At 62.3% G+C, this 14,012-nt stretch overlaps 2 protein-coding genes across 8 annotated transcripts in view; one reads left to right on the top strand and one right to left on the bottom strand.

Annotated features, from left to right (window-relative positions):
* NPRL3 (NPR3 like, GATOR1 complex subunit) overlaps positions 1-1,024 on the top strand; it is a 34,651-nt gene extending 33,627 nt beyond the window's left edge. For all 5 annotated transcript variants that reach the window (XM_059897253.1, XM_059897252.1, XM_059897251.1 and 2 more), the window contains one exon: positions 174-1,024. In XM_059897253.1, the coding sequence (XP_059753236.1) occupies positions 174-339 (166 nt within the window). In that variant the 3' untranslated portion in view covers positions 340-1,024. The remainder of the gene's footprint in view (positions 1-173) is intronic.
* Positions 967-13,981, bottom strand: MPG (N-methylpurine DNA glycosylase). 3 transcript variants are annotated; one of them, XM_059897259.1, is made up of 4 exons: positions 13,848-13,981; positions 6,674-6,907; positions 3,811-4,015; positions 967-1,411 (listed from the first exon to the last, which is right to left on the bottom strand). In XM_059897259.1, exons 2-4 carry the CDS (start codon positions 6,893-6,895, stop codon positions 1,005-1,007), a joined length of 834 nt encoding a protein of 277 aa, XP_059753242.1. In that variant the 5' UTR covers positions 6,896-6,907; positions 13,848-13,981; the 3' UTR covers positions 967-1,004. The 3 variants fall into 3 exon arrangements, with proteins under 3 accessions (XP_059753242.1, XP_059753241.1, XP_059753243.1); XM_059897258.1 differs by lacking the exon at positions 13,848-13,981 and adding an exon at positions 8,920-9,081; XM_059897260.1 differs by lacking the exon at positions 13,848-13,981 and adding an exon at positions 8,155-8,250.
* Between the last annotated feature and the right edge of the window lie 31 nt (positions 13,982-14,012).

Raw genomic sequence — 14,012 nt, 5'->3', positions numbered from 1 at the left:
GCTGACCCTGCACTGCCCTCACCTCCATCAGGGCACTGAAGCAGCGTGATATTTCAGGGGCCACGGTGGGCAGCGGGTCCAGGGCACTGCTCGGGGCAGGGGCCTGAGGACCCCCCCCCCCCCCCCGGCCACCAGCTCCGTAGTTGTGCTCATACCCTCCCCCCACCCCCCAGGCTCCTGCACTACTTCCGCGGCCGCCACCACCTGGAGGAGATCATGTACAACGAGAACACGCGGCGCTCCCAGCTGCTCGCCCTCGTGGACAAGTTCCGCAGTGTCCTGGTGGTGACCACCCACGAGGATCCGGTCATCACTGTCTTCCAGGCCCTGCTCACCTGAGCTGGGGCACCGGAAGGAGCCTCCCCCACCCCAGGCTCCTTCCCTCCCCACGGGGCCCCTGCTCTCCACATCCTCACCCGCCTCCGGTCCTGGAAACAGCCTCAGGGGCTCTGAGCTGAGAAGGTGAGGCTCGAGCTGGGAGAGCGTCCAGGACTCTTGCCTCTGAGTGAGGCTTGCAGGCTGCCCACACCAACTCAGCCCGTGTTTCTCTCAGAGCCCCTCCCCGCCTCCCGTGTTCCCCAGGCCTGGGCCGTCCAGAGCTTCAGGTCCGAGGGCCTGGCCTGGACTGTATGGCCAGCACCGGCCACCTGCAGGCACCCTTCCCCCCAGCTTGCCGGTGCCTGGCCCAGCCCCTCCCCCCACCACAGTCCTGTGTTAGCCACCAGGAGGCCATGGCCAAGTGGTCACCCCCGTGCCATCTGAGGCACGAGGACCTGGGCTAATGGTGTCCTGTAGCTGTCTTAGCTTTCCCTTGGAGGCGGGGGGGGGGGGGTGTCTGGTGCACCGGTGCTCCCCACACACGGTTGCCTCAGGCCTGAGGAGGAAGTCTGCCTGCTGGCCCCGGGTCCTCCCACAGAGACGAGCTGGCCACCGATGGGGACTCTGGGCAAGACACAAGTGACACTGTTTTCTATAAACACAGCATTTATTTCATTTTTAAACAATTAAAAATCCTCATCCCGGCTGGCCTTTGCTCTGGCCTGTGCGTCCCGCTCGGCCGCTCTGTCTACCACACTGACCCAGGGGCTGCCCTGCACATAGAAGCGCAGGGGCTTCAGGGCCCACTCTCCTGCGTGGCCTATGCCCACTCGGGCTGCTGCCACCACAGCTGGCTCACTGGGCCCCAGGGGGCCCCGCTCCAGCCACACAGCCTCGTCTGTGGCCAGGTCCCGCTGGTCGAAGCTCTTGTCGATGGCCAGGGCCTGGCATAGCTTGGAGGGACCATTGCAGAGCTCAAGGTCTTTGAGGGCTCGTCCGGCAGCGCCTTTGCGGAGGGTGTGGCGAAGCTGCCGCATGGCCTCCAGGCCCCCCAGGGGCTCCACCGCTCGGAGCAGGACACACGCCCCATCCCCTGTGGAAGAGATGGAGCCTCCCAAGCTGTTGCCCCGCTACCCAAGACCCGACCAAAGCTGCTTGGGTGACACCTGTGCTCACTCACCATCCAGATCCTCTGCCTGCCTCCCCCTCCTGCACACCTGCACCCACAAGGCACCTGTGCCTCCTATGGGCACCAGCTGGGGATGCATGGAGCTCCCTGGCTCCCTCTGTGAGGTCAGCAAAGAAAACCCCAGGGTCCCCCAACCATCTCCCCCACTGGCTGTTGGGGAAGCTGGAAGCCTGGCTTGGAGCAGCCACCAGTGTGCACAGGACGCAGGTGAGCCCCACCCCAGGACCCAGTGCGGAAACTGACAGAGCAGGAGGTACCGGATATAGCCCCCCACCTCTGTGGGGTCCCCTCCCCAACCAGGCCACTTGTGGGACGGCAAATAGACACCCAGGCCCAGAGATTCCCTCGAGAAGACACATCTGTCCAGACCCCCTTGGATTCCTGGCTGGGGACAGTGATTACTTGCTGCGCCCTGGACAGAGGCACCCTGACCCTCCAGCAAGGCCACTGTCCTGGGACACCTGCTCCCCTCTCAGCCCACCCACTAGCTGGGAGTCTGAGGGGCTCAGCCTGAGGTGTGGCCAGGCCAGTCTCTCTCTCAGGCCTCAGCCACACAGGCCTTCCCATCAGCACTCAGGAGCTGGCCTCTTCCACAGCCAGCAAGTGGGGGGGGGGGTGTGCGACCAGATGCCCCTTAACCAGCCAGCTTTCAAAGCACTTCAGGATGTGCCCAAGGGCACCTAAAGCCTTGAGTTTTAGTCCCTCTGTGATTCCTGGGCCACTCCCCTCACTGGCCTCAAAGCTCCCTCTGGTTCCATCCTGAGCGTAGTTGGGTACCACCTGCAGACAGGTCTGGAGGAGTAGCTGACCCATCTCCTGGGACGCACCTGAGTCCAGACTCCTGACAAGCAGGACATCCCCACCTCGTCGCACCAGGCCTCCCCATCACCCCCCGCCAACCCCGTCTGCCTGCACCAACCGCGCAGCCCCAAGTCTGGTCTCTGCACGGCCTCCACCCCACAGGCAAGGACGGTCTCGGCTGCCCCTCTCCCTCACTCCACCTGGATGACCCTTGGCCCTGTCTGTACCCATGTGGTTTTCTGCTCCCCTAACCTCGACGTTCCCGGGGCATCCTGGTCATGTAACCAGAAAGTAACACACCACCTCCCACATCTGCTCTGTCCACTGTACCTGCAGAAACTTGGGCTCCTTCCTTTCCTCACTGACTGCAGCCCCTTGTCCAAGTGCAGTCTCCTCTCACGTGAGGGGTTGGTTCTAACGCCAAAGAAAAGCTCAGCGACCGGAATAAGCTCTGCGCCTGGTAACAGGGCCCTCAGGGGCAGTCCCTGTCACTCAAGTTTCACACAGCACCTGCCTTCTGCTGGGCACAAGGCCAGTCGTGGATTCCCTGTGTCCTCTGGCCCTGTGGCTCTGGCATCAGGCATCCCCAGCTGTCCATTCTGGGCAATCACAACTCACACGTCAGTGGAATCCTTCCACGTGTGTGACCGGCAGCCCCTTACTGTCCTCGAGCCTTCATTCATCTTGCGACGGCGGCGGGAGGCTCGGCAGATGGACGCTAGCACTGGCTAGCCAGAGTGGGTTGGGCAGACCACCACCCACCCCTCACCCCCGCCGCTGCTGCTCAGCGGCGGCTCTGGCAAGACGGTGCTGGGCGCTTCCTTCCCAGCAGAGACCACTCAAAAAACACAGCTGCCTACCCACGGAAGACCCAGTGGGTCCCCCAAGGTGCGTGGACCCTCCCGGGAGCTTTAGACCAGCATCTCTCCCATCGGCACCACTGACCTTTGGGGCCATGATTCTGTGGAGTTGGCCATCCTGTGCATTGTGAACTGTTGAGCATCCTCCCTGGCCTCCACCCACTAGAGGCCAGGAGATCCCCACAGATGTGATGACCAAAAACGTCTCCAGACATTGCCTAATGTTCCCCAGGGTGGCAGTATCATCCCCAGTTGAGAACTGACCCAGACCCCATAACTGGCTGCCTGGCGAGGCTCCTGCCTGAGCCCAGCTCACCCCAAATCAATCTCACTCTTGTTTCCCCACATCAGCCCCTCCCAAGTCCTCTCTGGGCTGGCAGTGACACCAGCACTGAGCTCTGGGCCCAGCGGTGGGCTCGTGAACCCACGTGCTCTGTGTTCAAGTCAACCCGTGACCTCTATTCTGTGGGGCCCCTGGCACCTCTAACCACCATCCGTGCAGCCAAAGCTCCTGAAACCCCCGCCTAGCCTAGCAAGGGAACCCCTTGCTCAATCACCTAGCCAACCTGGTCCTCCCAGGGTCTGCCAGCTGAGGGGGCTCTGCCCAGGCCTCCTGCTTCCCCAAGCCCCAGCACCACTCACCTTGGCTGGAGACATTCATGCAGAAGTACATGCCATAGATGAGGTACACATACAGCGTCCCTGGCTTCATGAACATGCTGCGGTTGCGGGGGGTCTGTCGGCCGCCCCTCGAATGGGCAGCTTCATCCTCTGGCCCCAAGTATGCTTCAGTCTCCACGACGCGGCCACGGAGCTCTGTGCCATCATCCAGCCGTCGGACCAAGACCTGCTCAGCGTAGGAAGGAGCTGGGTTCACTCCACCCTGACAGTCCACAGCCTGGACTCATCTCCCAGCTCAGGGTGTATAGGTATAGGACACCCAGGTACAGCCGGCTCTTCCCCACCATCCCCTCCATCCTGCTGGACCACTGGACCACAGGCCCTGCTCACCAAGTGCCCTGTCCACAGCGTGCAGCCATCTCAGGCCGGGCAGGGCTGGGCTGGGCACCAGCACTAGTGAATTCTTGCACTTCCTCTCAGCAGGGTTCCCTTGGACTTAAAGCTTAGCCTGGGGCCGAGCAGTGTGAAGGGCACAGGGCCCCGCCTGGGATTCCAGGGCCTGTGGAGCCCCCTCCCCCTGGACTAACTGCAAAGGACCATCACACTCAGCCCCCACCCAGCCAACTCTGAAAGCAGCAGGACCAGCTGCCCCGCAGTGCCCCAGGCCTGGCCTGGGGGTAACGAGCTCCACAAGGAGTGGGTCAGCGCAGGCAGCAGGCCAGGAAGGCGAGCCTGGCGACGGTTGCCTCGGACAGCACCCTGGGCAGGGTGGGTCCAGGAGGGGACAGAGGGGCCAGCCGAGGACAGGGCAGGGGGCAGTTGTCAGGGGCTGTCCCCAGACGGGTGGGTGCTCTCAGGCCAGCAGAGCACCTAGGAGAACAGAGTAGGCCACAGGAGAGCCAGGCAGGGCCTGCGGAGCGCTGAGTACCCCAGGAGCTGAGTCCTCCCCCGCCTGGAGCCCCTCTGCCCTTCGCCACGCGTCACCATGGTACGGCCCCAGGAATGGCCAGCAGTCATGCCCGTGTCCGGAGCCCCAGGTCTGACTCAACCAGGGTTCACTGTGGAGTTTCCAGGGCCAGCCACCTCACCAGGGCTGTCCCTAGCACCTGCCTTGTCCTTAGGCCAGAGCCTTAGGCCAGTTGGATGGCCAGGCCACCATGCCTTAGCCCACGGAGCTCAATGTGTCTGCGGCCAGGGTCAGTGTCGTGGGGGCAGGGAGGGGTGTGCTGGAGGCTGGACTCGGGGGTAAGGGTTAGAGGAGGCCTTCCTGGAGACAAAGCCCATAAATCCCCGTATGTGTGCACAGGTGGGCTTGGCCAGAGCACCTCAGGTGAGGCCTCCCTCCCATCTTCCCAGGGGATGAGAGGGAGCATTCCCTGTCAGCCTGACACCTCCATGGGGCCTGGGGAGGAGCCTCCCACAGCCCTTTCCTCACTGTCTTCTTTCCTGTCCTGAATTTCACTGATATCATTTCCAGATAGCAGATGGTGGCTGCCCCTCACCCCCATCATAAGCATCTCCTCCTTGCTGGTGGAGGGTCCCGAGAGAGGCAAGACCCTTCTCAGCCGAGAGGGTGACACAAGAGTGGTCTGGGTTGTCATGGCAACTCATTGCTCCTTGCAGTGACCTGCTTAAGGATGAGTGCATGACCCAAGTCTGGTCAAGAGGTCTGTGAGGACATCCACTGGGAGGTAATGAAAAAGGCTCTCCTCCCTAACCAAAGGCACATACAGGGTGAGACCCTCCCTTCTCTGCTGGTCATCGCCCTGTCTACCCTCGGGCTCAAACAGGAGTGATGCGAGCCTAGGGGAGCCTAGGGGGAGACGGTGACACACTGAGGCCCTTAGGCCCTCGACCTGATGCTGGGCCCACCTGCCCCATGTGCCCTTTTACGTGAGATCATAACCTCTCCTGACTTAAGGTGCTTTTACAAGGACCTTCTGGCCCTTGCAGCTGAAAGCATCCTCATGGGAACAGACTCTGGTCCCTTCTCGATGAGGTCACACTTTAGGTCACACTCCACTAGCTCACATTTTAGGATCTGTTCCTGGCACCAATTTTGTATTAGCCACAGAAACTGACTCTCCTTGGCCACTTTAACCTAAAAGTAGGCTCACTAAAGGACCCAGGGTAGCCATGGAACCTCCAGGAAGACCAGAAAGCCAGGCCTAGCCAGATGGTACTCCAGACGGATGTGGCCAAAACTCTGCTGCTGCAGCACACGCCATGTACACACCGCATGGTGACGGGCTCCACCCCCGAGGGCCCTGGGCGGTCCTGTTTCCCACCCCAGGACTTGGAGCTGCAGGGGCTGCTGGGAAGCCAGCTCTGGCGCTGTGAGCCACTGTGGGGAGAAGGAGGCTGTCCTTCACCTAGACAATCCTGATGCTGGGCAGCCCGTAGTACCCATGGCCTCAGCTGCCATGTGTCTAAAGCTGCTACACACATAGACAAGCTCCAGCAGGGGCACTGACTGTGTCAGGGGACGGGGCAGGCAAAAGCAGCCCCTCACAGACAGAGGGGCCAGCACTGACCGTGGTCCTTGTAAGAAACCTGCCCTGAGGGCAATCCCAGGTGGACCAGGGGTAATGCTCCCACAGCCCCAGGGGGAAGGCTAATGTTGTAGCTGCCCCGTCCTCACTGCCCAGAGCAGGCAGGCACCCCTAACAACCTCGGCATTCTTCCCAGCTGACCCCGGACCCAGACGCTGCCCCAGATGACTGAGGTAAAGCTACCCAGGAGCAAATGTGGGCAAAGCGGCTGCCTGCATGAGGCCACGCAGGGCCAAGTCAGGGACGTGAGCCCAGCGGGGAGAGGGCTGGGCCCACAGACACTGCACGGTGATGACCCTTCAGCAGAGACCACGCCGCTACATTTCCATTACCTGTCCCAGAAATGCCCGTGCCAGGGGGACTGCGGGCTGGTCGAAAAACTCTGATCCCAGGCGAGCAGGGCGGCCCTTTAGGCTTGAGAAATAGATGCTGCGCTGGGGGCCGAGGGTCATGGGTGGCCCCAAGCGGGGCTCCTTGGGGGAAGCTGTCCGGGTCGCACCTGGCGGGCTCTGATGCCGCTTGGCCTCCAACAGTCGCTGCTTTTTTTGCCCCATTCTTCACGAAAGCTGAAATGGGAAAGGACAAGATAAAGGGTCTGAAAAGGAGAGGATAGATGGTTGTGCAGTGAAGTCAGGAGCTCAAGGACTCATTCAACTGCCTGCCTGTCTCCTCATGTGCAAAAAAGGGGCAACCAGCCTGTGCAAACAGCGTGCCATACCTGAGCCATACCTGGCATGCTCAGCCCTGCGCTGGGACCCAGGAGGACTTGGGAAATGACGGCACGTGAAGGCAGGCTGGTGGCGGCAGTGACAAGGTAGCCACTCTGCTGCACGTGCCATCCACAAGCAGGAGTGGCAAAGGGCTGCAGGGCCTGGGGAGGGGACAGTGGCACCCAAGCCTGGGACAGGAGGGCTACTACCCTCTGATTGCCACTCATCACGTGGTCTCCAAAGGAACTTCTGAGCTTCTTTCTGGAACCCTGCCCTTTGCACCTACCCCTAACCAGGAATTTTAAAACACCTGTGACCTCAGTGGGGCCTGGTCGAGGAACGGATTGTGGGTCACTGTGTCATCCACACCCCTCCCCAATGCTGGCAGGGCTCCCACTGTGCCAGACCCCTCCTAGAATGGCCCAGAAGGCCTGACACATGCACATGGGTGAGCACCAGGCAGATCGTCTACTTGGCCCCATCCCAAGCGCTCAGGGTGTGACCCCCAGTGAGTCCCCAGCTATCCTCTGTCTCATGACCCAGGATGTCAGAATAAGGAAAAGTGAGGCAAAAGTGAGGTGCGAGGAATGAGGATGATCTGCCGAGACCGGCGCACTGTCTGCCTCCCACCTGCTGCCACAGGGCCTGGGAAACCTGACCACGTGCGCTTGGCCGTTCTGGGACCAGCTGCTCTCCAAGGAAAGGAGCAGCAGGGGAGCACTGAGGCCTGGAAACACCCTCCTCAGGGGCTGATTCCCGTACCTCCCTGGCATGTGACAGACCCATTGTTTTTAACGTAAGTGCTGACATTCTATGCTGTGCTGTCCGGAGCCGGAGCCGCCACCCTGCTGAGAATGGATGTTGATATGACCCTGTCTGCAGCCAGGCGCATCTGCCAACACCCACCACAGGCTGACTCCAGGACGCTGCGGCCCCTGTTCTCCGCCCAAATTTGGCCCCCGGCCTGCCCCGAGGCTCTGGGGTGGCACTGGGTCTCTGCCCTGACCCACCCTGCGCGGTAGGGGGGACTCATGCAGATGCCCTGGGACTGAGGCTCAGAGAGGCCTTGGCTCCCCCTCTGCAGACCTAGGATTTGAACCTGCCTCAGGCTGAAGAGTGGGGTGACCCTGCCGTTGCACCCAAGAGTGACCGCTGCCCCAGAAAGTGACCTAAGGTGTCTGTGCCTCTGTTTCATCTGCAGAAAGGGAACCAACATTGTCACACAAGATGGTTCTGAGAATAAAATGAGAAGCCGGGTAAGCACTTGTCTGGGTACAGCGAGCGCTCCCCAATGTTAGGGAAGAAACGCAAAACCTGGGGACAAGGGTCTCTTCCCAGGCTGGGCCCAGCCAGTGGAGGGCAGAAAACAGCAGCCTAGATGGGGGCACCCAAGGGACCCGCCAGCCCTCCATCAAAACCTGGGCAAACAATGAGTTAGTAAATAAAGGGAGAGCATTTATCCGTCTGGGACAGACACTGAAGGGAGGAGTGTGGGGAAGTGGCCCCTCGAGCCAACCCTATGGTCATTTCTGCGGCAGGCGGGCTCGGGGCAGGGGGCGTCTGAGCCAGGCCGAGCGCCCAGCACGTAACCAGGAAACCGGTGGCGGCCGCTCCTCCCAGACCTCACTGGCGACCTCGGGCCGGGCCTCGGCTTTGTTTTTGGCAAGTGGAGCAGCCAAGCCGGCCCAACCCCGCCGTCAGGCGCTCGTCTGGGAACTGCAGACGCCGAGGGGCGGCCCGTGCGCACATTACTGGCTCCCACTCAGGGCTCACTGCGGTGGCGGTGCGACTCCGGGGGGGTCCGCCCCCGAGCCAGTCCTAAGGCCGTGCGCCCGGCGAGGAGCACGTTCACCTGGGCGCGCACTCACCTGGGCCCCGCGGCGCGCGGGCAGCCGGCGGTTCCGTCAGGGCTCTCGAAGCTGGTACCTGCCTGCTCGGAGCCCAGCCCAGCGCGGAGCACACCCCCTCACCCACCCGGAAGCGCCGCCCGGCCCGGGGCTGGAGCCGGCGCCTGCGCTGAGAAGGACGGAAGCCCGGCGGGGGGAGGGGGCGGGCGCAGGCGCGGATCCGCCCCGGGGGAGGGGCCGGGCTAGCGACCGGAGTTCCCCGCCATCGCCTCTGCCCGGCGCCCTACTTCCCATCCGGGACAAAGGCCCGGGGCTGCTGGGGCAGTTGTGGTGTGAGGAGGGGGAGCAGGCAACTGGGGTGGAGGGGAGCCCTCCGCCCCGCGCCCCTCCCAGTGACATGCCCCCCGCCCCACTTGCATCCTGGTCCCGCCGCAGCCGCAGCGCTCACTCCACCTGGTGACCTCCAGCTGGTGGTCAGACCACCAAGAAAGAGGCTTGGTCCCTGTGAACCTTGACTGAGCCCTAGAGGGGCTCTGGTTGGGGGTGTAGTGGTTTGGGGGTGCACCAGACGGTTCGGTGGGGTGCGCGTGGAGTGTGCGTGAGGGAGGTGGTGTCGGAGCCCCTGGTCCCTGGGACTGCGGAGGGGCATTACTTGCTCCATACCTGCCGAGCATTTGGGTGGAGGGGACAGATAGGGCGGGGGAGTGGGCCAGGAAGACTTTGTCCTGGAATTGGACCCAGGCCTTTCTGGAAGCACCACCACTGCCATCACAATATGGATGGGTCCTGGGATTCTGTGTCTGCAGTGGGGCCCCCACCCTTCCCACCACCGAAGGATGCTGAGAGGAGCCCGCCCAAGTCCGGGGGTGGGCCTGCTGGAGCATGGCTAGCCTCCTGAAGAGGCTGAGGCCAGCAGGAGGGCTGTGGGGACCCGCGAACACCCCTCCTGCAGGGCAGTGGCTGGGGGCAGTGTGAGGTATGCCACTGCCCTTTGGGGCAGCAGGGGGAACGCCCCTGCCCTGGACCATGTCCTGAGCTGTCTGACTTGTGTCACCCTGGCCCTGTGAGGGGTACCCGTGGGGCCTTGGAGAACAGTTGGGCAAAGGATGGTGTGTGTGTGCGGGGGGAGGTGCTGGACGGGCCACGTGACTGGGACCCTGGGATGAGCGAGTGTGGCACCTGGTCTCAGGGCAAGTCCAGCTGGGAGAATCCTGGTCTCCAACTCCTCCTCCTCCTCCGTGGACCAGCCCAGGAGCTCAACTCCAGCCCAGGCCCAGGCCCAGCTGTACTCCCCGCTCCCCCCAGGGCCCCAACCAGGACTTCCTGCGGAGGGAGGAGCAGCAGCCTTTCAGCCGCCTGCTGGAAGCCACCCAGCTGTCTGTGGCACTTTGTGCCGCTTCCTTCCGGGGGTGGGCAGTGTGTCGTCAATGAGTGCTTGTGAGGCGGGCCTGGATGTGACTCTCACCCCTTTCTTTCCTCCTTACCCACTGCAGCCATTCTGCCTGAACAATGACTCCCCCTCCTGCCTTCCTGTGTGCCCAGCCTCCCTTCCCTCCTCCCTTCCCCCTCTCCCTGCTCTGGGAGGGAAACTGAGGCTACAGTTGGGCCAGTCCCCCTGGTGGGGGCAGGGGCAGGGTGGGTGCGGTTTTGTATTCATTTTCATTTTGATTTCACAAATAGTGCATGGTCCTTGTAGAAATCATGGGGAGTCCACGCATTCCCAGAGGGGCATCTTTTTCCCAACTTGAAGATGAGGAAAGAGAGGCTTGGAGGACAGCCCAGGAGGAGGAGGCAGGGCTGGAGCCAGCAACCCCTTCTCCAGATGTTCCAGCCTGAGTGCAGGGCCTTGCACAACCTCTGCCCCCCTTCCCCCCACCCCCCCACTTCCTGGTTTGTGGTCTGAGGCTCCACCACAGGCTGGAAGTGGTGGGCTGAGCATTCCCACTGTGGCCTACAGGGCAGGCAGGCTGGGGGTAAGAAGGTGGTCTCGGTGGGAGGAGGGGCCTGGGGCCTTCTCTTCTCATCCCCAGAGTGCCCTGCTTCTGGGCTGGGAGAGGCTCTTTGGAGGATGTCAGTGGAGGATGAAGGTGAGGACACCCTCAATGCTTTGAAAGGGGCCAGTACTGGGGTGAGTTGCTCTGTGCCCTGCCAGGCCAGCCATGGCCCCCGGAGGAGCCGTCAGACCCTGGAGCCTTGAGAGAAAGGACGGCGGCGCCAGCAGCCACAGAGGCCAGCACTGTTCCTACCCAGCACACTGTTCACTGTTCTTCTCTCTATGTAGGGGCAGCTAACACCGTGAAAGGGGCAGCACCTTCTGGGGGGTGCCATCTCAGCAGGGCGGCCTCTGGGGCCCTGCGCAGCTGATGGGTCCTGGGGGCTCGGAGGCTCCTTGGGCAGAGCGAGCAGCTGTGGGCTGCATCTTCCCTTCCCGGGGCTGTGCTGCCAGTGCTGCCGGGCCCTGAGGCCAGGTACTTAAGGGCCCCCTTGCCAGGCCCCAAGACGTGGGGAGGGGCAGCTGCCTCAAATAGACAGTGACTTCAGGCCCTGGCTGGTCTGGCCCACTTCTGCTTCTTCCCCAAATAGCCAGGGGCTGGTCCCGGGCCCATTCAGGCCCCCCAAAGCTCAGGCTGGCTTGCTGAGCTGATTCCAGAGTGGCTGGTGGGGATTCCTCTCAGTGGTCAGGACTGCCACCCCCTCAGGTCCTAGAGTGAAGTGTAGTCAGGGGGTGCTCCAGACACTTGCCCATCCCCAGTCACCTGTGCACATACTGGGCAATTGCAGCTGATTTCTATTTCCAGGGCCTGGGAAAAGGAAAAAGAGGGACAGGGAGCTGGGTTTCCATGTCAGGGCCTCCTCCACCAGAACACAGGGCAGTGGGCCAGGTGTGAGGCACAGCACATGTGTGTGCACACACGTGTCCCTGTGGACTGGGTCCAGGCCTCTGCTCATACTGTCCTTCTGATACCCGGGTCCTCGCTCAGGAGGCTCGGTGGGCTGAGAACCTGGGGATTCCTGGGTTTGCCTGCCAGGGTGTACTTGGGAGCCACACCTGTGAGGGGCAAGGGTTTGCAACAGAGGCTGCTGGGGGTCCCACTGGAGCTGAGAGGGTCTTTTGGAGGTAACCCGAACGAATGAACCAGGGGGAAGCCACATAGCTGTGACTGGACACATAGACCACCCTCTCTGGGGAGGGGGTGTTACTTGGGGCAATGCAGCTCTCATTCACTGAAGGTGACTCCTGGTGGGGCGGGGGTTGAGGTGGGGGGACCGGGGGATGGGCACCTTTCTCAGCTGTGAGCCAGCTATGGCTGTGCTCCTGGCAGCTGGGAATGAGTGTCTGGGTCAATGAGGGGGCCTGGGTACCCCGCAGCACCCACTGCACGAGACCTGGCAGCACTGGATGCCTGGCCATGGCAAGCTTTGGAGGTGAGCCCAGGCCCTGGACTCCAGAGATGACACCACTGCCGCTGGCCCTGCCGGCCCAGGCTGAGCGTCCAGGTGGACGGGGCATGCTTATTCCTGGGGGGGGGTCGAGGATGCCAGGCATGGAGAGACTGTCCTTTCTGTGGGTGAGAGCCTGGCATGGGAGGGGTGGCAGTGCAGGCAGCCGGAGCCCTGAGCATCGGCACTGGGCAGCCTTCAGCCTTCTTCTTGCCTCGTGTCCCCAAGGCCCTTGTAGTCACCACCCCAGCCCCCAGTGAAGGAGTCCTCTTGTAGCCCCTCCAAAGCTTCCATTGTCTCCCTCTACCTAGGAATTGTGTTGATACACCTGAGTTCGTAAATGACCCAGAGTGTGCAGGCACCACTCTGTCCTGTGGTGTGGACGAGGAGACAGTCGGAGGATTCTGTCCCTTTCCCAGGCTCCAAGGCCAACTGTGAGTTGGCTGCCACCTCAAGTTGTCTACTTTCTGTGTAGCCAAGGACCAGGGCTTTGTCTGCGGTCGTACCCTGGGCATAGCTTGCTGACCTGACCGTGGCAGCACCTCTGTTCAGAGAGGACCACTCCCTCCTGGTCCCAGACCAGCAAAGGGCCTGTGAAGACACACTTGTGGGCCCTCCAAAGCTGGAGGGGCTGGGCCTCATGTGCCTCAGTATTCTGGCTCCCAGCGGAAGTGTCCTTAAGACACCCATGGTCCCAGTTCTGCTCCCTGCGGGGGAAGTCTGTGCCCCTCCACCACTCACAGCTCCTGGTCAGCCCTGCCCTGCTATTGGCACCCCCTCCCCCATTCCCGGGTCTTTCTCTGGTGATTGTGCCCCACTGACTCCTGCAATGTCAGGAGAGAGGGAGAGGAATGCTGGAAAACTCCCGCCAGCAGCCTCAGCCTAGAGCAGATGGGCCATTTTGTGTTCGACTCAGGCAGTGCAGGGATGGACCCACAGGGCTGGTGGGTGAGCCCTGAAAGAGGGAGGAGCACAGAGTGGTCGCCGGAAATGGTGCTGCCGCCTCTGCGCCTCTGCTCCAGGGGTTCCAGCCTGGCCTGGGAGTGCCTGTTGGGGGAGCAGGGCTTCAGCGGGTGGGGAGCACAGGGGCCCCGGGAGGAGGTCACTGCTCTGATCCTGCTTTTGGTGCGAGTGCGACTGAGTGTGCATCAGTGGTTGTGTGCACGTGTGTAAATGGGTGAGAGTGAGCATGGAAGTGTTACAGTGTGTGTATGCGGAGGTGTGTGTATTTGAGTCTGTGTAAACAGGTGTGGGTAAAGGAACACGTGGGCGAGCATGAGTGTGAGTGGGTACAGAGCGTGTGTGTAAGTGCATGAACGCAGGGGCATGTGTGTGCGAGTGAGGCTGCCGTGCGGCTTAGGGTGAGAGACTGGGCAGCGCGGCCTTCGGAGGAGGCTGGCGGTTCGGTTTACGGTAGATCCAGGGCCGCCTCACCCCTCCCCCTCCGCCACAGCGCCCCCCGCCCACTTTTCAAGCACAAGTCAAGGCAGAAAAAGGTCAGGACTCACTCGGAGTTCGGGAGTGGCTGAGGCTGACCATCAGGTTCGGTCCAGCTGGGCCACCAGGTCCTCCCTCCCCGACCAAGGCGCTTTCGACCCCCAGCCGCAGGTGTCCCCGCCGCCCTCCCGGAGGAGGTGACTTGGGCCGGGCGGGCCGCGCGCATTCCTGAGCCT

The sequence above is a fragment of the Balaenoptera ricei genome, chromosome 15 (assembly GCF_028023285.1).
Source record: "Balaenoptera ricei isolate mBalRic1 chromosome 15, mBalRic1.hap2, whole genome shotgun sequence".
Taxonomy (NCBI): domain Eukaryota; kingdom Metazoa; phylum Chordata; class Mammalia; order Artiodactyla; family Balaenopteridae; genus Balaenoptera; species Balaenoptera ricei.
This window is presented reverse-complemented; position numbering and strand designations above follow the sequence as displayed.

Bases quoted from the DNA above. Each gene is read 5' to 3' on its own strand.
- MPG (XM_059897259.1), bottom strand. From the start codon at position 6,895: ATGGGGCAAAAAAAGCAGCGACTGTTGGAGGCCAAGCGGCATCAGAGC. The intron at 4,016-6,673 runs GTAATGGAAATG...TACGCTGAGCAG, and splicing joins CACGGGCATTTCTGGGACAG to GTCTTGGTCCGACGGCTGGA. The intron at 1,412-3,810 runs GTGAGTGGTGCT...TCTCTTCCACAG, and splicing joins CATGAATGTCTCCAGCCAAG to GGGATGGGGCGTGTGTCCTG.